Raw genomic sequence first — 23,073 nt, forward strand, 5'->3', positions numbered from 1 at the left:
GCATCTCCCCGTCGGGAACGGGGTCGAACAGGGAAAGTGTTGCTGCGGGCAGAGGATTTGCAGCACGGGCTTGATCTTTTACCGATCGATAGGGTCGATCGTAATTGTACGTCGAGCAAGTTGTGATAACTGTCATCGGATGTCCTCGTCCTATAGTTTACTGGTGACTCGATCTACTATTCATCAAACTCTTGTAATGCTCACACTCGTGATAAATCTTCCTTATCCGTCTAATTAAGCTGAACGATCACACCACATTATGATCCCATTTGGGGCCCTACCCTTACGGATGCGTCGTGCCGTGACACCTAACGGAAACCCAAAAAGCCCTTTCCTTGAGACCAACCCTAGAATATACGAGACAACACACCTGCAGGAGAAGCTGATTAATGGCCGATCGAGCAGTGGGGGATATGCTGCGACCTTTTCCCTCCACACATCTACAGGGGTGACAGATTACTTCACCGCTATTATCCGATATCTGGGATCTGGAATTCTGGTCGCGTAGGAAGCTCCAAAAACACAGAAAAGCACGCGTGAGGGCCTTCGGGAGAGCAACCAACAAACTTCAAATCTGTGTTGAAAATGATACACCCTATTAAAAGTCCGGTCGGGATTTGGGAAACCGGGTGAAGCAAATTAATCACCCATAAGCCTTTCAAGCTGGCGGTCGAAACGGCAGCTAACGTTGGGTAGCGATGTCAGGTCGCGACCATGTAGGTCGATAGATCAAACGGTTCAGCACACGGCGCGAAGAGGATGCATACCGCTCGGCAAAGGCTTTAGTCATGGCCCGGGAAGCTTCCACACTCACATTTTCCACTAAATTGGCAACCACACACACACTGTTTTGTGAATCGATCACGTAGTTAGCGGTTCGTAACGGAAGCGATAGGCGAGAAGTGGCTGGTAGATAGCATTAAATCGTGAAACACGATTCCGCAAGCCATTGATCAAATTTCCACCGCTGCGATCCGGTGGTGTGAGGTGAACAATTTTCCCAGAAGTACCGTCTATCCGCTTATAACGAAGCGAACGAACATGCTTGCAACAGGTTGCAAATCAGGCAACCTCACAGTCCTCGGAACGCTGCTGGAACTCCGCACGGGATGGGTGCATTCCTGACATGCTTCTGCGCAAGGTTTCCGAATCTGGCACCGATCCCGGCGAGTGGGTTCGGTCGGGCTAACCTCAAGGGTCGCTTCTCGCTTGCAGCAGTAGCCTTGGACAAACACCCTTGAGGGGAGTAGCGTCGGAAGCATAAACCGGTTCCATATCATCGATGATATCACTAATGATGCTTACGGGTTACAACGGTGAAGAGCCAGAGGAAAACCCCCGAAAGGTCCTACCATCCCGATAGTGTCTTCTAACCACACAAAGCCTACCTCGCGGATAAGTCAAAAAGGGAAGAACACAAAGATATGATAATCGCTATTAAGCTGCCCTAGTGGGTACCTGCCTGTACCCTCGGCTCCTCTTTCCCACACCTCATCACCGATCGCGATCACTGTCATAATCAATAGCCAGTCCCGCTGTCCCGCTTCCTCCTCCGGGACATTCCAGATGGTACCACCTGTGCGACTAAGCGCTCGGAAGGCGGAAGCCCAACGGATACATGGTTGGTGTAGGAATTCTTGATTTGAATTTGAATAAATATTCCTATCCCCCCGGGAGCAAGCGGATTCAGTCCAGAAGCCTCGTACGGAGAGACTCACCGAGCAAGCCCTCCGAACACGTCGAACACGTTTGTTTTCGTGGGCAAGATTTCGTCTCAGAAAACTGGTCCAAAACAAGTGCCCCATCTTGCATTAGCCGCTGTGTAATGTGGTTATTAATTTTCTAATTAGCAGCTCGTTATGTTTGCAGTCCACCAAGGTCCACCACAATGTCCGGAGAAGCACTTGTCGCATCGGTATCACCGATAGTGTTGATAAGCGAGAACTCGCTCGGAATGTGAAGTGCGGTTTGGTAAAATTAAATAAACTAATGTACAACCATCAACACATACCATTCTTCGAGGGAGTACTTATCGACCAAGATCTTGACAAATTGATAGCCGTCCGTACGCCTGCCTTGTCACCGCTCCAGAGGTGAGCTGCAGCTACAGTGTGCGATTAAGATTGCTATCATGCAGAGGTACCTTAACCGGGGAACTATCGCGCCCAGCACAACCTGTGCACGCACATCGAAACCTGCCCGGTGCATCCTGCTGCCCCGTACGGGCGGAGGGGATTATGCTGTGAAGCGAATCGAAAAATTAACGATCGGATCGAGTTCGAGCTCGGTGGGGCTAACACGCGCGAACAAAACCAACAACGCGAGGGACGACGAAGATGAAACGGGGAAAATCTTTAACATAAATTAACAAGCAACATTCTTCTTCCAGTCCCTCTTTTCGTCCTCTCCAACTTCCCTCCTGCTTCCCGGGGATCTCCTGACACGGGTATCAGGGAGATGTTCCGGATGCACGAGACAGTTGGAAGAAAGGATGGCGGGAGTGGAGGGATGGCGATTATGCGCACACGGGTAAGATAATATTCTTCTGTATTTATGTAAATCCCGATTCCCGATTCCATTCTTGGGCCTTTTTTTTCTCGCTAACTCTCTGGTGGAACTCGCGTGCACACGGTGAAGCTGAGGTGGAAGATGTTCGATCGAGAGTCGATCGATTGTGACGGAGCTACGGTTCCGGTTGCCATGCTTACATAAGAGCTTTCGGGCGCTGGGAGAGTTCTCCGGACTCGTGTATCGTATTTTTTACGTGATCCCTCTAATGAGCCGAATCGATTCGACTGAGGGAGCTTAGATTCGATTTATAAATCCGATCAAGTAGTCCATGTGACATCTTCGTCGGAAAGGCGTCGTTTAGTGGCTGAAAGTTTGGGTCTCTCTAAGCCCCCTTTACTCCCTCTCTCTCTCTCTTTCTCTCTCCTTCGGTCTCCACAAGTCCACAGCTCCAGCAACGAAAATAAAAAAAGAGTCGTGATAAATCGTTCGCGCACCATCGGTTTTGCGAAAGTAAACGAAAGTACTTTCTATCGTGTCAGGTGAAAAACACGTGCGGCCGCAGATGAACTCCCCACACACACACACACACATTTCACCGGATATTTCTTCTTTCGGGGGTTCTTTTTTGTTGTTGTTTTGAGCTCGTTCGGTCATTCGGTGTGCTTCCGTTTTTCGCATGCCCACCAGCACCTCCTCAATCAATCAGAGCAAAAACGCGCCGTGATGTTGTTTCTGTTGGTGAGCCTAAACAGCCACTTGAATGCCAAACACACCACTCTTGCGCTGCCTTCTTGCTGTCCTACGTCCTACGACCCACCCCCGGATGTGTCGCGGTGGTAAAATGGTGCTTGTTTTCATTCCCTCCGCAAGTCGTATCCCCCGCTCTGAGGCTTCAAGCTCCAAACGGTCCAAGTCCGTAGCGACTAAGGTTATCGGAGCTTAGTCACCTCTTCTCGCTCTCGGAGACGTGTCGGAGAGTCGGCCGGGGGTTGAGAAAGCAAGCGCGCGATAGCACGCCATTCTTGGTGGTTGGAAAGAAGGCACGATTTGGATGCCAAATGCCATCGCAGCAGCAGTTGCAACAATGTTGCACCCTTGAAGCCTCCCGAAGTTGTTTCGCCGAGCAATTCAAGATGTGGAATTCCGAAAAACCCGGTGGTTCACATACACGCCGCCATCTCCGGCTAGAGCACCTGGGATGGGTGAGAGTTTGCATTGGTATTGATGAGGTCTAGTGCGGCCTTGCCTCGCCGCACGGCCCTCCCATCTTCCCCCTTTCACCTGTACGATGAATAATTCAACACACCTCAAATGAGCCATCAACCAAGCGATGGAGAAGGCTCTTTCACTACGGGAAAGAAATGCCAACCACCTTCGAGACCCCAATCACACCGACACGGCCAGACATCTTGTCGTGAAAACCTTTCTACTCTTGGTAGCTTCGCGGCGTGAGCTTTTTTTAGCTTCGTTCCAGGTTAAACGGTATCCGATCGCCAGCCATGCAGAAGGTGAAATGCATCGCAAAAGGCCAACCGACGACCATTTCGCCCAGCGTTCCTACGTGCGTGTGTGTGAGTAGAGCAGAGGCTTAGGAATAGCAAGTGCAAGGCCGCGCCGCAACGTGAAGACCGCCTCGGTGGGGTCCAGCGATAACTCTAACTTTCCATCTCAAAAACTTCCACGCCACGCGAGCGAACCATGGCAGGGGAGAAAGATTGATTAACTTAATCGGTCATCGGTCGCACACACCGTTGTAAGCGATGGCCGGCTTCTTCTTCTTCTTGGTCCGCACCTTTCAACCCTTCCAATTCTAATCAAATCGCGCGGTAACACCTTCTCGCTGGTTGGAGTTGGACAAGACCTTGGGACGCGAACATGGAGGGACCTGTTGTACACGATGCAGCATCTGGTGCACCTAATTAACCCTGGTGCGCTGATTCGTTCGTTCTGCTCGTGTTGCAACATTGGATGCGATTATGTGTGAGGGACCGTTGCACCACACACACACACACACAGGCGCCGTCCATAGCGCCAAATCGAATTAGACCCTGATCAAACCGTTCGTTACAGCTGAGCTGATAAGGACCACGGCCGAACGTGCGATGTTGCTTCAGAACACAGTTCGATAAGAACGATCTGTTGTTTTCTTGCATATATTTTTTGCTGAAGAAAAGAAATGAAAAGCCCCGGACTTTTCTACTAATGCACTGCAATTGTTTAATATGGCTAACGAACCGCAACCGAACGTTTAATGGGTGTTTAAGATTTTACCTCTTCACGTGCCCTTCTGTTGAGATGTATGCCTCCTCTTCCTGCTTTTTTTTCCATACATCGCCCACCATTCACTAGAATCTATATCCATCCATCCCCGAGGTGTTAATACTTTGTTTATTTATTTCCATTTTTACCTTTACATTCATAAGCTCTTTCGAGAGAGCAAAGAAAAGCCCACCCCCGGAAAAGACTTGGACCGCAACATGACCACCAGAACACCAGAGCCGCTCAGCGAAGCGGGTCAATCGCTGCGTGTACCCAGTAAAGGGGGGGGGGGGGGGGGGCTCGTCGGAAGGATAACTTCTAATTGGTGTTATTACCCATCCTCGCAACGCTCCGACCGTCTCCAATCCCCCCCCCCCCCCTTCATCGGACGAGTTCTTCTTGTGACCTGCCTAGAAGCCTAGTGACGTTTGAGCTTACGAACCGTGCAACTTCCCTCCTGGTGATCGTTAACGCATAGCGTACGCGATCGCGCGAGCTGCCGGGATCGATGACCAGACCGGGACTGGGGCCTCTGGTCAACTCCCTCCAGCAATCCTGAAGGCGCGTGGGGTTGGTGAGCAAATATTAAGACGTTTCGACGATCGAACTTCAGCGTTTAAAGTCCATTCCTGCTTTCTTGTCTTACCGTGTGTCTGGTACATCTCTCGCGCCAAACCGCAAGGTACCAATTAGAAGTGTGTGTGTGTGTGTGTGCGTGCATTTTCCTTCTCATGGTGAAGCTCATACACGCTCTACCGATCGGCTTTTTTTTCCTAGACCGCTTGATTAAAAAGCCTTCGCTTCGTTTCGAAGTCCGAAACGCTAGCGAAAAACCGCCCAACATTCCCCCTGGTGGTGGAGTTGGTCCAATCGTGGTGCTCCAAACACACACACCACAAACATGAAACGGTTCGTGCTAGATCGAGCGCATAGCTAGAGTCCCGCTGGCCATTACCCGCAGGGTTCTAAGACGCCCAGCCAACGATCTCCGGGCATTTGGAGTCGTTTGGAGTTGCGTTTGGAGGTGTTTCCTCTTTGGCGTCCCCGTAGGGCAACTGGTGCGGAGAAAGCAGTAGTTTTACATCACACCTGCCCGTCCGTCTTCTGCTCCTCCTGCTCCCCACCATCCCCCCAGGCGGATGTAGTCAACCGAGACAATGAGAATGAAGATCTGGAGCTTGGATGGTGGATGGACTGAGAAGGATGTACTCCTAGACGAGAGATCTGAAGAGAATTTGGTTTTTGTCTCAAGTCTGATGTAATGGAATTCTGTGCCCCGTGGGCAAATGTGTGTCGTAAGCGGCTTTTTTGCCCAATAGGTCCCCCCATTAACAGGTTACCCCACTATTCCCCCCTCCTAAAGAACATTGGACACCTCTCCGGTTACGGCATAATAATCGATCATGTGCTTGCGAAGCGAAAGTAGGAAGAACCAGCGTCGTTTTAGCCCTATTCACCTTTACACCGGCCAAAGCCAATTGGAGCTCTGTCCGCTCTCGCGCACCTGGAATGCAAGAAAACGTGACTGTCGACGAGTGCCTGTCACTTTGTATCTCCGGGTTCTTGTCCGGGACGGCTGGCGGAACCGGGAGTCACCCCGCCAGATTGGTCAAACACAATCAGGCCAGAAACCGCGACTGTTGCAACCGGCGCTGGATGAACATTGCGCCCGTTTGCTTGTGTCCATCGGCACGGCACGCGAATCACCTGCAATGGTTCGATTGTTCCGGCACCACGCGGTGACGCAACGCCATCTTCCGAACCCCGTTCGCTTCAGAAAAAGTTATCCAAGCATCTTCCTTAATTTGAATACTTTCAAACTCGGGACGCCATTATTTTGTGCTTTGGCACACATCATTGAGGTCTGCAGCCGCGGCATGAACTACGATAAGTCGGGCGCGAAAATTGCTCGGATGTTTGCACATTGCTGCACGTTGTGCGCAGTGGGGCCAGTTTTTGTGCCGGCTCGCGCGACACTGCCCGTTGACACGTAGAAAAATGCATAAACGCGTGTAAAGTTTCTTTCACACGCATAATTCGCACTTTTCGACACCACCATCGGCCATCGTTTTTGCCACCCCGGGGAGTCCGCGCCCGAAGTGCTGACCGAAGCTCGTTATGCCACTATCTCGCCTAACGGACGGACGTCTGCTTTGGCGGAGGTACATGTCACGCACTGAACGGAGCCGTCGGCACCAATTCTTGTCGTAGTAGTAGCAGCGAGCCCTTTTGGGCTATCGACAACACAGAGGACCTTAAGCTGGCAAGCCACTGACACAGAATTGACGTCCAATAAAGAAGGATTTGTTTACAAGACGTTTAGCGCACAATCACGACCACCAAGCTGCTCTATCCAGAGCACTTTCCCTTTTTCTCGATGGTCTGGAATTTCCGTAAAGTCCTCCCGAAGCTAATCGCCCGGACAAAATCTTCGATCACGAATTTTGACATTGCGAAAGACTAAGTGCTTTCCCACGCGAAACTTGCGGATTCTGCTTGTATGCTTGCCCTCCGTTGTGGACGTCCATTAGGTCCAAATCTCTCGGCCTAGGTCTGTCCAACTCGTGTTCGAACAAGACAAATCTCTACAACCCCCTCTCCACAGGTCCAGCACATGTCCAATACAAATTCCTGTTCCGAAAATGCCGGATCTTTACCGATGAAGTCATCCATTTGCGCTGACCCTTTCCCGAATCTGATCAACATTCGCGATCTCGCGCGAGATTGATCGATCGATGCCGGGAGGGGGGGGGGCACAACAGACGAGAACCTTGGCGATGGTGATTGCTGTGGATCCTGCGTCCCGCCCTGGGAGGTCCACTCACTTTCTCACTCTCCCCTCACGATCATCATCTGTCACTGTGCGGTCGTTATCAGTGACATAACATTGTCATTTATCGTTTTGGCCATCGGTGGGACGTCTGCGATATCGATGCTTGTATTCGTCTCGCTCGCTGTCCACGTCTTTGATGTTGGCCGGCGTGTGTGGTGTGGTGTGTGCTGGTGCCATTGTTATCAATTAATTGAAACTTTTTAGAAACGACAAAACAAGACTTGTCGCGTTTTTGCTGTTGGCGTGGTGTTTTCCCTTCTTGCCTGCCGATAAAATTCTACCTTTCCCGATACCCAACCACGACACCACGATGTACGGCGCGATACTACTGACGAGTCTCGGAGACGTTTTAGTCGCACTAATTGATAGCTCATCAACGCGCACATTGGGTCTGTCAGTGGCAGCCGCTCGTACAATGATAAAGTGTTCTTCTTCACCACTGCCCAAGCCCCACAGCCTGGTTCCTCATGCCCGAGGGGGGGGTTTGTCGCATCCAAACAAACCGCGAATGCATGCTTCATTACCTCCTATTTGAAGAAAAAAAAAACCCCGAATGACCATGTGCACGCTTCTCACGCGTTCCGGTTGCGTTATCTCTACTGCGCATCCGTTCACATTTCACTCGCGAGGGATAGGCGGCCGGCCAGTCAGACAGGTTCTCCCCTGGTGGTGGTGGGGGTGGTGGTGGTCCTGGAAATCTGCAGGTAAAAACATGCGTTTTCGATACCAACCGTAGAATGAAAACATTTTCGAGGTCAACCGGGCTTTTTGGTGGTGTTGAAACCCCGCCGGTCCCGTCCATCGTCACCGTGCTTCTGCCCAGTGCAACGAGAACGCAGCCAACGACAATCTTGAAATGACCTCACGGCGCCCTGGATTGCGTGGTGATATAATGTAAATTTAATACCACGTCCCCTACCGGAGTGACCCTTTTGCACGTGTCTCTGATGAGGACGCTGGGGCGATGATGATGATGATGATCAACACCGCGCAGATCGTCTGCCGGCCGGCTTTTGCAGGCCTCCATGACAGCGAGAGACGAGGGGGAGGCGAGGAGAGACGATCACTTCGCCCGGACCTCCTCGGACGGAACCTGTTTTTGATGGTGAGCGTGAGGAGTTTTTCGTTTTCATCCCAACACCAACCAACCAGGGTCACGTGAGTACGCATGTGTGGATTTATTATTAGGTAGGCTGCACGAAGGACACACTCCAGTGTCGGTGTTCCTCTTTAGCATTATTATTTTATGCTTCGTATGCAATGCTGGATGCAACGTACGCTCCAAGGAGATCAAGACATCAGGCTTCACCTAGCCGGGGCACCGACATCCCGAGACCCGAGATTGACCCAACCCCGTACACCTAATTATGGTGATGATGGATGCTAAAAGGAAACGCACTGACACTGTGAGTCCGGTGAGTTGTTTGGGGACGCCAGGACCTCACTCCAAAGTCTCCTTTCGTTTACATTAATTACTAGTTCAGGTACACCAGAACCCCGCCAGTAGTTCGCGGGACGATTGTATTGAGCTCAGCCGAGTTGCTCAACTCAGCCCAACTGGTTATCACCGATGTGGTAAGATCTCAAGAGCCCTCTCTCCCTCCTTCGGGATAGCGACGGAAGGGAGCACTTGAATGAAATTCTTGCCTGACCTCTGCTGTCCCTTCGATTGGTCCCCCTCCCCGCTGCCCGCTGAAGGTGCTCTGAAGTGTTGTCAAACACACAAACAAACCCTGAAGAAATTTCATTGCAAATTATGAGTAAAGGTTACCACAACATCACCTTCCCAACGCTGGCAATAGCTGGAACGCCCCGATGCGAGTGGTTTAATGCGAATGAATTTAAATCACCTTCGTAACTCCCGCTTTCCGGTTCTTTTCATTTGTTTAAGTGAATTATTCCGACACACAATTGTGTGTGTGCTTAATGCAATTCTGAAGGTCGTCGCCTGAATGTGGAACAAGAGAGCCTCCACAAATCATCAACACATTTGGTGACCATAATGCGCACCATGAACCGAACGTTATGGGAGCTAAATAAAAGGGGCATTAACAAGGTCCAAAATTTGAATTTGACGTATGACGGTGCGTTGGGAAATTGGTTGATGATGGGCCCACACGTCGGACACCCATTGTTCGCTGCGCTACGCGTGTTACCGTTTTGTATTGTAAAAGTAAAACACGTTCTGGTTTGCCACCCCCCCCCCCCCCCCCCCCCCCCAAATAAGCCTAGTGTGATTCTAATCAATCACGTGTGTGGTGTGAGTGCTTTCAAGCGAGCGTCACCAATTTCCCAGCCAATTTTTTGTCGGGGAGCAAATTTCTCTCCCAGCTTTACAACTGTAACGCATTCGCTTAATTTGGATTTTCGTTTTCTTTCCCCGCTACTTGGATGTTATAAGCCACATGGCCAAAAAATTTGCAACCAAAAAGAAAACAACAGCCTCGCTCCTCTAGCCGAGCGTGACGAATGCAACCGGAATCGGGCCGGCCGGCTCCAACAACCAAAAGCTGCTAGCAATTGCCCAATTTCCCGACGACGGGCGGCCGGGAATTACTGCGATTCATGCGTTACTTCCATCAAGATCCGGATCTGGATCCGATCGTACGCGATCGTTCGCCCCGGGGCTCGAAACAAAAAAAATAGGTTGATTGCATCTCCCCACGGTGGAGCAGCTACTGCGTGTGGAAGCTGCGGACGTCCGGAAACTGGAGGCCCTTCTGCCACAATTATTCAGTGGCCTCCCTCTGTTACCTGCGGCCGGTGCTTCACACAGAGACTCGCTTACTGTTGCACAGCTGCTGCTTGAAAGCAAGCGGAAACGCATGAACAGCAGCGCCACATTCGCGAAACATTCGCTCACCCCCCAAACAGCTCTTCTTAATTCGCTTTTTCCCATAGAGCACAGCGCCTAGACCCAGATCTGTGGGGCGTTTAACGTTTGTCGAAACACGTTCAGCTGGGGGAGCCGTTCATTTGAAAGCTTTCCCTAAAGTTCGTTGAAGCCGAAGAAGAAGCGAGCCAGATGCTTCTTGCTGCCTTGTGAGCCGAAAACCTCGCACCTCACACTGCCATGATTCGTTGGAATTCGTCTAAGCTTATATAGGCGCAAGCTGCTCTACGAGCTACTTACTGATTTTCCCAACTTTAATCTTATGTCATGCCTCTCTTAGTTGTCAAAGATAAAAAGAGCTACCCGAAAGCCCATTTCCCAAAGTTCCCATGGCCTACTGCATCTGTACTAACATATGAAATTCACATTCACAGCTCTTCACTTTTGGTTCATATACACTCAACAAACACTCACACACACACACACGAAAACGTCACTTTACCGACCCAAAGTCAAATATCTAATTTATGGCTTATATTAATATTTATACATTCATCAACATCACTTCTCGTGCGTGCTTCCCACCCAACTCCGGCTTCATCTCGTGATCTCTCTCTCTCTTTCTCTCTCTCTGTGGCTTGCGCACCACTCTTGAGCTGCTTCCCAAGCTTAAAAGAGAAGCGAAGGAAGAAAAAAGCGGAAGATTCACCCCGAAAGCCCCGTCGCGGCGGGCCATGTACAAGTGAAAGGTCAACGATTTTCATTCACCTGTTGCGGTTCCTTTCTCCGGCGAACACACACAAGCGTCTGAAGTGAGCGAGGATTAGGATTCAATCACTGGAAAGGGATTCCCCAAATTCTTCACCCGTTCAGCGAAGTTGCGCGAATCAAGCAGGGAAATCAACTCTGACATTTTCATTGAACAACACACAAAAACTATTTGAAGATGAGTCGCTACGAGCAGCGGGACCGCCGCCGCCACCGAAAACTTTCAATCTTGCTCGCCCATGTCGGAGAACTCCAAAGGGATGGGAAAAAGAAACAACACGCGCAAATCAGCGCGCCAGTGACGAGACGCGCATATGATTGATCACCAGTTGATTGGTCGATCGTTAATCACCGATATAGATAGAGAAAGGACGCAGCCCGGAGTACTCTACCTGGGGTGGTAGAGACCACACCAGCAACGCGGTGTGACGCAAAGCTCATGGCAAATGTCAAGTGTGAAGCATCAGCAGGGCAGGTGAAAGCATATCGGGTCCCAACACGGCACTTCTTTTTATTGCTCACGTGAGAGCCGGCCAAGTCATAAACCAGAAGTTGACCATAAAATTACATAAAAATCCTATTGTTCTTCGGGCTGGTCTGGGAGACTCTTTCCATTCTGCTGTGTGCATATTAAGCACACGGCTCAATATTCGGAAGCGCACCGAGGTCATAAGTTTGGACAATCATTCCCAACTACCTTCGACCTCAAGGAAAGTCCCAATAAAGCAGAAGCACCCCGTTGCATTATTCATCCACCGATTGCAATTCTCCTATCCAAGTGGACGGAACCGATTGGTCACATAACTCTCCACTCGTCAATATCGGTTCTCATCACATAATTTCAACCTCGAGCAGAGCAGAGTAATCAATTTCGCTTTAAAAGCTCAGCGTTTTTTGCATCTCTGCTGAAGGTTGGAGATGAAGATTATCTGATGGAGATATCGGAAATGTGTTCATCAGGGGTAGAACCGTTTACAAATAGTGGTGCGCGTTCTGGGGCACGTTCAACCTCCGGTAAATCCCGGCGTCTACAACGTCAACAGTCGGATAGTTGGGGTTCGAGTTACATATAGTCGGTTTTGATACAAAAAGTATCTTATTGGAGATTCTGGAATTGGAGACAATATATTGGTTGGGGTTTTTCCTGGTGCTGTTTACGTAAGTTAGGCAACTCTCCTGAAGAATGAGTAATACTTAGGCTTCAAGTTCCGAAGAGCTGTAATCAAAATATTTTTTCTGGGGCTTTTTTTTTGTTTCAGATAAATCTGGCAACACTGCACCGGCGTGTATGCTTCGGATGTCTGGTCGAGCCAGATTTTCATCAGAAATGCAAAACAATCGCTGAAAAATGCATGGGACACGCGCGCGTCTTTTATGCAAAACTAGCTGCTGCTTGCTCTCGCTGATGTCCAGTCCGCCGGAGCAGATTGACAGGAAATGGTCGGAAGAAGTTTATTTTTTTCTTGAAGACATCCTCCAGCCGAAGGAGCGGGACAAGATCACGTGCGCCGAGCCTCGGAGCGTTGCCTTGTCTTATCTACCCCATTAGCCTTTCCCGTCAACGAGGATCGCTTTCGGTCGTTACAGGCAGCGTGGTGTCTTGTTTTGCTTCTCCTCGCTCGCTGCCTTCCTTCCTTTCGCGACAATGATGAGATACGGCTTGTATGCTGCACAAGTTCCGTCTCGTACGAGCACAGTGACATAATTTAGCAGCAGATCTGTGATACCATTCCGTGCGCTGCAGAGCAAACAGGAACGTGGAACGCTATAAATGTCAACCACCATCATATCATCGTCGGCGTCGTCCGTTGTCATCATCGTTCCAGACAGAGTTAAAAGAATTAAAATTAATTATTTGCATGTTTGTCCTCCCTTCTCCGGGGCCTTTCCTCATTAACTGGTCCGCTGCAGCACGTTCAGCTAACCTGCACTTGGCGGCAACAGCGAATTGAGGTGAAGTGAGATAATCATTCGAAACCGAAATGCACCACAACACTAGCCAAACGGTGATAGGGCGAGCAATATTAGTGAAAAATATTTTACTCATTTTCCACCACCACACACAGTAATGGCAATAAATACATACAAAAAACGCGTGCTAACGAATGTGCCATCTACTAACAAACTCGCAGACAAGGGAAAGAGAGAAGGAGAGAGAAAGAGAGAGGAGCAATTGGCGCGAAAGCTTGCGAAATAGCTAAAAAACGCGGACAAATGCGGGTTTTCGGGGACGGAATCGATTTATTTAAAATTTCAAACCATTTCGTGGCTCGGCAATCGCAATGGTGGTGTGTATGTGCGCAATTTTTTTGCCGAGAAGGTGGGGGAAAAACCCACACCCCCTTTCTCACCCCCTTCTACCCTCTATGGCCTAGATGGGTCATAGAGCTATGGTCATATGGCCTAGATGGGTCACCGCTGGGTGGTACAGGTAACGTACAAGCAACACAACGAATCGGTGGTTACCCGCGTGAAAAACCCGTGGCGGAAAATGCGTATTGCCAAAAAACATGGCCTACCCCGGGTGCATTTGAGTTGCTCGGTGTGTCCAAAAATAAAACCCACAAAAAAACGAGCCGCAACCGAAAGTGCATTCACCTGGTTCACACCAACACATCGCAGCCACGATCAGGGTTGTGCACGACCCGATCGGATTCGCACCTTCTTTGGCGAAAGTTTTTTTTTCCATTCGCTTCTCCTGTGTGTGGACAAAAAACCTAGGCAACCTTCAACAAGAAGCAAACAGAAGAAGAGTGTATGCACTTTCGACGCTACGGTATCTGCTGACGTAGGTAACGCTGAACCGTCACTAGGCGTTAGGCGTTAAAATCAAACGCCGCACAAAGCTCTAACCGACGACTAAAGGTGGTCGGTCACCGCAAGCAATCGATTTTGAGCCGAAAGTTTCGTAAATCGCATCGAATCGGTACGAATCGGTTTTGGCTGAACTAGTTCCGAAATTTAGCACAATTGGTAACGGGGCTCGAATTGGATGCGGCATGGCACCGGGGAAGGTTGCCTTTACTCAGCGCAGAAGAAGAGAGCGGTGGGTTTCTTCGAGGTGGCGAATTTCGTTCTATTTTTTCTTCCTCGTGTTTTAAAAGCTTTGCAAATATATGTACGTTTGTATAAAACTCTTAAGTTATTTAAAAAATTTATACACCGACTTGCACTTAATCATGCGTCCTCCATCAGACGATTGACTTCCATTCTACTGAACAATTCATCTCACCTTTCCCATCACAATACAAATCCGTGCTCCGGTACAAGACTCCCCATTTTGTTTACAGCACATTACCCACACCCCCCACACCCCACCCTCCAAAGGGGGCGCAACAAATCCTCCCACACTCCCCCAAATATAAAGGCCGAACAAAACAAAAAAAAAACAAACGAACGCGATCATACCGAAAGATCGCCGCCTGGTGATATTTTTAGAAATGTGTACATTCAATTGAAAGCGAAAAATTGTTAATGTGAAAGACCGGACAACAACAACGAAAAACCGCTCGCTCGCCGCGGGGGAAAAATGGAATGGAAAATTGTATCACCAACAACACACCGCCGCTTCGGGTCTCGCTCGATCTCACTGCTGCTGCTGGGGGAAGAAATGAAAGCCAAAGAAAGTGGTAGAGATGGAGAAGAAAAGACGCCGATCAAACGCACCACAAGTCGATTAGATGATGATGATGATGTACAATAAAAGGCTTGGAAAAAATGAAGACACACACACACATTCATACATCCATAAGATAAGCATCATCCGGGAATGACACAACGGGAAAAAATCCGTTAAAAAACTCCGGTAACTCACAGCAGCACAAGAAAAGGGGCAAAGTCAGACACACACACATTTTTAAAGCTAATCATACGTTTGAAAGCGAACAAGTGAAAAGGCCAGGGGGGAAGGGGGGGAAACAAGACAAGAGAGAATAAATTATGCTTGCTGGTAAATGACACCGAACTACTAAAAGGGGCTCAAATAAATGTAGCAGATGAAAGGCAGTAGATTGGGATTATCAGGTGACGATCGAGCAGATGATGGGTTTCATTTACTAAGGTAAAAGCTTGTCATCTAAAGGGAAAGTATATAAAGTAGGAAAACATGTGTTTTTGTGTATCTGATCGATTACAATCAGCGTTTGAATTATAGAAAATTAAAATTTAAACTTAAAAATTCAGCTTTATGTCTGAATTCGATCGCTCCGGTAGCATTCATTTGTGTTCATTCCGGTTCATTTTCGCGTCATAAGTCCTGTAAGTGTAATCAGTCTTAAAACAATTAAAATTTCAAGATCATATTGTTAAGGCATTATTCTAGGAACAAACTGAAACATTAGCCCCAGAGAGAGCTCCAACCACGTTTCCTGTCTGGCAACACGGCCCAGTAATAATCCATTTGGAAAGCCCATTTGTTTGCCCATCTCATCGCATCTGATTTAGATTTTTTTTTTGTCAAGCCGACTATCACCGGCCAAGATCGAGACTCATCTCGCTCACAGACGTGTGTGTCTTTCTGCACCACGTTCTTCCTCTGCATATATTCAAATGAAGCAACGATTAGTAAGCAACAACGACGTTCGCAAGCCATCCCCAACAGTTCTTCTAGAACTGTGCCTGGACGCCTGCAAAACTTGTTACCGATGAGCGTTTTTGTTCGGGGCGCTTTTGCTGCCATTTCGGTTGGATCTTCCCAAATCTAACCAGACAATGACACCACACATTTGGCGCGCCCCGAAAAGCGCGCTTCGACGAAGAGGACGCTAGACGCGCGAATGAGCAAAAATGGTAAATCTCGCAACTCGCGCAAGGTAAATTTAATCTTCCAGACGCATTATAAGCGTCGCTTCACATATCGGCTCTTTTTCGTTGCTGCTGGCCTGGATCGCTCTGCCCCCTCCACTGAACTCAGAGACGGCAGAAGGAAGAAATATATAAATTATGAGCTAATACTAAAGGTCGTTGTGTGTGTCTTCGGTTCGGTCCCTCGCCCAATAAGCCGGCCGGTAAGTCCATGACGATCGACACCGGTTTTTCGCGGGCGTCACAAGCTCGTACTCCCGCGCGCCCAATCACGTCAATGCCCGTCTCGCGTGATACGCGTAAGCGTCATCGGAACACGTGTTCGGGCGAAGCTAAGCAAGAAAGAAAAAAAAAAAACAAAAGATGCGCGGATGCGCGACCACACGCCGGGAGAATCCGGTTCTGGGCGATTGGTGAGAGCGGCAGAGAGAGAGAGAGAGAGAGAGAGAGAGAGAGAGAGAGATCGAGCGAGCAACCACCTCCACTAAACGATGATGATCGGGTTTGGTTGTGATCGATCTGACTGCTTAAGAGATCGTAAGGTAATGGCGGTGCAGTCGAGATACGGGAGCATATGGGGTGAGAAACGATCAAGATCCTGATATACTACTGGATACCGGATCCAGAGTCTTGCCTGCGCACCGTTGCCCATTTGTCATTGATGTTCGCATATTGGCCGTATTCTACGACATTCGATACGCATAGCAAATGAACCAGACATAATTCTTCCCGCAGCGGACATTGAGGATCTTTGGTAGAGGATTTCGGACGACTGCAACAAAACTGCAACCAGAGATTTGGATTCATTTGGAGCATAAATTGAGGCTATATCTCCCTCGTAGAATTCCCTTACGTAAAGTCCAACAAATATTTTTCAGAACATAATTCTGCTTGTGCGGAAATTGAGGATCTCTGGTCGAATTCTTGCCTCTCCATTACCGACAAAAATGCAAACTGATGCAACCAGACATCCAGACTCTTCGGCACTCCGGACTTTGTTTTGCCCCGATGCATATATTGTAACTTCCTCAGGACCTCTCATCATTCCGCCATCATACATCCGGGATTGCACCTGTGCGCAAGAGACACCCACCCCACCGTCGTCGCCGATCAACTTGCCAGAAGCCACCCCGGGTAAGAGGGTGCAATAAATATTGATGACGGATTGTAAATCACGGCAACCCAGAGCGCGGTCCACACAAGCGCACACGCTCGCACAATCTCTCGCGTCAAGCGGCATACGGCGGCTCGGCGACTCCCTGTGGATGCAGTAAAAGCATGTGCAGTGTGCGCTACACGTGCGCAAACATACAATTTTCCTCCGTTCCGTCCCATCTGGCAGCGCTCTCCTCACGGCAGGATTCTTCCTCTCGCTGCTTCACCACTCGTCACAGAGATCCAGAGGCCCGCTTGTACCCACTTTAGCCATGTTCCCTTTAAGCTACTTCCTTCCACAAACAAGATGCTTGTGAGACACCCAGCGGCCGATGGGGAAGCGGGATACGCCTGCATTCATAAAGTAATTTACAATCTGTTCCCCCCGCCGCGGAACCCCACGCCCCCCCCCCCCCCCGGCTGCCTGTTCGATAGCTTTGTTCCTCCCCGTTTGCCTCTTCTTCTCTTATCCAACTCCAAGTCACACTCTACCACGCGATCGGACGTTCATGTTTAACTTCCGCTTTGATCGTCGCTCGCCGAAACCCTTTCGGTCTCTCGCGCTGTGGAGCAAATTTCCACCCCGAGTGAGAGGAAGGGTGTGTTGGGGAGAAGGGAGAAGCATTTCCTTTTTGCCGGGCCCGCGATCGCGATCGTTTTCTTCGGGGTTTGCCTGTGTGCACTCACCGGTTCGCTCGCCCGTTGCCATGGCAGCATAGTCGCACGCGATCATCACGATATCCAACCCACATGTGCGCGTACAGGGCACACACACACACACACGCGAATTCACATGTTGGCCTCCCGCGGCCACTTCTTATCTTTCACTCTCTCTTTCTTGCTTCCGATTGCGTTTGTTGGCTGCCCGTGCTTTTTTTTCTACCGCTTGTCCAGTTCTTCTCTCTATGCACCCCCGTAATAACCAAGGCAGGCTGGAAGACTGGATCTTGGTCGCATGTCGTCGCCCAACTCCCATGATGCGATCGTCTACTAGACTCGCATGTGTTGGTGTAGCGTCTGTGGTTTTGTCCGTGTGTGTGTGTGTTCCGCCCATTTGAGCGTGACGCGACGGAAGAAAAGGAAAAGATTCACCGGCGGACCTGCGCCATTACTTCGCTGCTGCTGCTGACCGGTGGACCAACAAGAATGTGCCCATCATCGCATCTATCTTCACGTTTATTTATCTACTAATGCTAGACCATTTCTAACGGTGCTTTCTTTCACTCGTCTCTCTCAATCAGAACTCGGTCCGTGGGTTTGCCGTCCCCCCCACCCCCCACCCCGCGAGGTCCCGCGACTCATCGACCCTTCGACCACAGCATACGCTTGTATACTGCGCGTAGTCAACTCGATTGTTAGCTTCCGCAATCAAAACGCTACACTCGACGCGAATCAGACACTTGACTTGACTTCTCGGCTTAACGCGCCAACATTGTTTGCCGTCTCCCATGGTCATGGTCTATTAGTTAGACACGAAACTACACGCGAATGTAAAGATGGGGGTTCACTCGTGAGTCACCGGAATGCATCTTGCCGCGCGCGCATCCTCTTTTGCATCTGGCAGGTTCTCTCTCTGTGTGTGTTCCACATTGTTGCTTAGGTCCGAACTTTTGATGCAAAAAAAACCCTACAAACAGCAAACAACCTTCAAACAGGAAGTGGAATGCTTATCAGGTGCGCTCACGGAGGATGTACTCCATTACTTCTCCAGGTGTTTCTCAAGGCCCGCGAGTAAGAGATGGTCGGTTGTAAAACATTAAACCCTAAATTGGTTTTCTGACCGTTTGGCGCGGTTCGCAAAGTGATTAACTTCCGCTCAGCGCGAGCCGGTCGCCCCTGACAACCTGACGCCGTGCGGTGTTATCGCAATCCGTAAGTACTGAGCTGAGAGCTCATTGGGGGGGGGGGGGGGGGTGGGCGATAGTCTAAACGTCAAATTTACCCAGACCTTCACGAATCTCGCACCCCTACCGCCCACAGGGACGGACCTCAAATCTTGCCCAACGTCCCAACATCCGCTGATAAATGTCGTGCCAGATGCGACCGGCTACCTGTAAACGGGAGAGATGTAGATCTGATTACGCTTCTGACTCCGGCTTCAAGACATAAAAACAAGAACAAACAAGTGAGATGGATTTCCCGCAAAACGACCAGGGCGTCCTACAGGCGACACGCCCAACCGCGGCTGATCGGACGATTATCGCCAAAAGCCCACGCAACCTCCCTCATACCGATGGAACTCGTTTCCAACCTCCGAACGTCAAGGTCGCCATCATTCACGAGCCTCTTTTTTGACACTTTCCCTTTTTTTCTTGCTGCTGCTGCTGCTGCTTGCCCACCCGACCCAGTCTCTAAGACCACACTGTCCACCCGTTCGAGAACAATCTCACCAGCACGCCTCGGCTACGCACCAACGAAGTGCGCCGGTGTATTGCGCTGTTACGCTATACTCGAACTCGGAGCACTCGATTAGCGAATAATTGATTACAGCGCCAGCACGAATCCCAGGCCCGAAAATCTCGTAATACCCTGCACCTGCGATAAGCGCCCGGCAAAACCGGCCTGGCCCGAGAACCGAGATTGTCGAAAAAGGGAGCATGCTCGGGCAGGGAAACCCCGGCAGCGCCACACAGGTCCAGTAGCGTAGGCTCCAATACGATTCGAGCTGGTATTGGTACGGTGGTTGGCTTATCTCGGAACACCCCGGCCGGCCCTACACACCAAATTGCCCTCATAAACCAGTTGATTTGGAAGAAGGAACCTCCCCACCAAGCACCTCTCGGCGATAGGCCCAACAGGTCCTATCCGTCCGATGCACGTCCAATGTTTCGTCTTAATAGGCGTGTAGCATTCGCGTTTGTATCGGTTCATGGCGGGTTTGGTTCGATAGTGTGATGCACTTGCGATCGGGAGTCAGCAGGGCACTAGCCGTAATTCTCCAAAGCCCTCTCGAGCAGCTTGATTAGCAACACGTGGCCGCTGCACTAGGCCTTTGTGCTGAACCCGCAGCAAGCACGATCGGTACGGAGTCGCTTGCATGTCGCCGAGAGAGAGGGAGAGAGAGACCTAATTGTCCGCACTTCATTATCGGAGTCCAGGTGGTGGTCACCGAGGGTATTAATGGCGAATGCAACGATATCTCGCTCGATCCTCGTTATCAAACCGCTCACATCAAAAAACCCCTTCTGCTTCTACCAGAGTTCTGTGCTTGTTGCTCAACACCGGCCAGACCTTCGAAGACTTCTACCCTATGCTATGCTTGGGGGGGGGGGTGTTTGCAAAGGTTAAGCTGCATCCGGGCGCAAGCATTTCTCAAGAATTCGCCGACCATGTTCGCGCCCGATCTTGCATCACGATTACCTTGCGACCCTTTGACGGGAAAAAGGGATTCCCAGAATCCCAGGCCCAGGCGACAAACAGACACCAGCGGTCAGCCGTGTACTCGGCGTGTAGTAAACAACAACACTGTAGGTACCGCGATCACATGGCATCGCCTCAGTACTGTGGTGATACAGTTCGGGGGAATTCTCTCTCGCCCAGCGCTTCATTGTCGGACCGGGCCATGGGGACGCCGACACAATGACGAGCAATGTCCATTAGCCGGGAAACAATTCTTATCAGTGCTGGGTTCCACAAGTGGGTTCCGCCACTCGGTAAACACACTCACTCACTCTCCTGTTCTCGGCCAGTTGTCGTCCAATAGTTTGTGCTATAAACAGCAAGCACACGTTTGGGTGCAATTTTTTCTGAAGGATGTACTCCATAAATCTAGGTCAGGGTACGGTAAATTATGCTCCCAAAATTCGCACTGGATAAACAGCGCGTCATCCCGAGTCGTCTGGAGATATCTCCGATCACGCGAGTCTTCGGTACCCACCGGGCCTGAGGGTGGCTGTTGAAGTTTGATGACCGAAGAGCAGGGGTTTTCCCCAGCGTACCGTTGGTCGCCCCAGTAAAGTCCCACAATCGATGACGCAGTTCAATGAAAGACGACGATTCTTCTAGCACGGAGGGAATCTCTGGACCAGGTCTTATCAACCAACCCCTCTAATGCCCCGGATGTAATACACCTACACGTACAAGCCAGGTTCGGCCTGTGGTTGTTATGATGTAGTGCAAGCACCTCTGCCACAAAACCAGGGGCAGGTTATTTTTCTAATCCAGGCTCTTTGTAGTTCGATGGGTTTTTGGACACTCCGACCCCCTCCTCGCTGCCTCGAACTCTTTCGCGAAAGGTCCGACACCCATATCATATCGGTGTGCGTAATGTATTTTATAATGATACGCTTCCGATTAACTCAACAAGTGCCTACGGGACGCATGATAAGATTGTCCGCTTGCCTGATGGGAACGGTTTACCAAAGGGATATAGAGAAGGGGCAGGAAGTCGGGCTTGCATAAGCCCACACGCCGATGGAAAGGCGTTCCATAATTACCGGCGCAATGGTGATTGAGATTAGACGCATTCGGCGTCACGTATCGACCATAAATTGATAATATAAATAGTTTGCCTTGAGGAAATTTATATTATTTTTAACACAAAGTCTGCCTGGGTCGATCAGTGACACCGACACAACGACGGCACCACCATTGTCGATCGATTTACGGCGCAACAATCATAACAATCATCGCATAGATCACTCTCGATCGGGTGGAGGGAAGGCTAAAAAAAAGCGAACAGAAAGCGTCGAGTGAAAGGCAACTGTGGCCACCCGGGATTGGAATGTGACGGGGAAAGGGTACACCGTGGGCCACACCTTTTTCCTACAGACCCAGACACTCACAGAAGACTGCCAACGGATCGGATCGGAAGGCGTCGGAATGTCGATGTAAGTTGTCCAATGTCGCGGAACGATGATCGAGACTCACCTTGAGGCATCAAAAAATATGAGAGTTTCTGAATACACTTGACCGATTAGCGTTGTACGAAAGGCTGACTACTTTTCTACGGGTAAAATTAAGTCACAGAAAGCCAGAAATGGCAGGCCGAGACCTCTCGAGGTTGTAGTGCCACAGAAGAAGAAGAAGATTAGCGTGATTGGGAAGCGCATTACGCATCAAAACCATTGGAACGTAATTCTGGTTCCAAATGTAGCAGAGATCCTGATAAACATCCGCTCTAGTGCACCTTCCAGGCGCTTAGACCTGAAGTTGTAATGTCACATCGGGAATTGAATGTGTCGCGCGATCCGGGCGGGGAGAAATCGTTCTACTTTGTTCGACAGAGTAATTTTCGTGGCCCTCTTTTTTTTTACTGTAGGCCGATACAAAGCACCCACCCATCCACAACTTAATCGAATGATGTCCGGAGGTGATGGTGGAAAACTCATAAAACATGCGTCAAACATGCGTCGACGGGGCAGGCACCGGCCGTTCCTCGCTCACACCTGTCGTAACACACACACATCATCATCATCGGTGCTCATCGTATAAAGACGTTGATGAAAATGATGGGCAACATTTCGGTGGTGATGATTGCTTTTTGGGCCTGTTTTGCTGTTGCTCCACCCAGGCTCCAAGAGTCACGGCACGGGGCAAAGTGTCATGATTTCTATTGTCTGTTACCTCACACACACACACACACACGTGCTGCAGGGTGCTCTGGGCTCTGTTTTACTATCAGCAATGGATTTCCATCCAGTTCGTGTGGGGATCCTCTTCAACTCCAAAACAAAAAAAGCCTCTCCACTAGGCTCCCCTTCTCACTCTAACACAAATAGCCGGAAAAACTAGCGGACCTCCACCTCCTGCCCAAAAGGTAGTCTACCTCTTGGCTCTTCACCTGCCGAACCACTGGCTGGTGCTGCTGCTGCTGCTGCAAGCAAGTGCAATCAGTAACGGTTGGTTGGGCACATGGAATTGGCCACCACATTTGGGAAGGAGAACGAAGAGGGGAGGAAACGGGAGGATA

At 50.0% G+C, this 23,073-nt stretch overlaps 1 protein-coding gene across 4 annotated transcripts in view; it reads right to left on the bottom strand.

The window, feature by feature from the left end:
- LOC118503790 (cyclic AMP response element-binding protein A) overlaps positions 1-23,073 on the bottom strand; it is a 96,164-nt gene that overhangs the window by 68,111 nt on the left and 4,980 nt on the right. The window contains exon 1 of one of the 4 annotated variants that reach the window (XM_036037470.1): positions 17,850-18,144. The exons of the other annotated variants lie outside the window; for them this stretch is intronic. Coding sequence (XP_035893363.1) covers positions 17,850-17,879 — 30 coding nt within the window. The 5' untranslated portion in view covers positions 17,880-18,144. Of the gene's footprint in view, positions 1-17,849; positions 18,145-23,073 lie in introns of those variants that run through there. 4 annotated transcript variants of the gene reach the window in all.

Source organism: Anopheles stephensi, chromosome 2 (genome assembly GCF_013141755.1).
Source record: "Anopheles stephensi strain Indian chromosome 2, UCI_ANSTEP_V1.0, whole genome shotgun sequence".
NCBI lineage: Eukaryota > Metazoa > Arthropoda > Insecta > Diptera > Culicidae > Anopheles > Anopheles stephensi.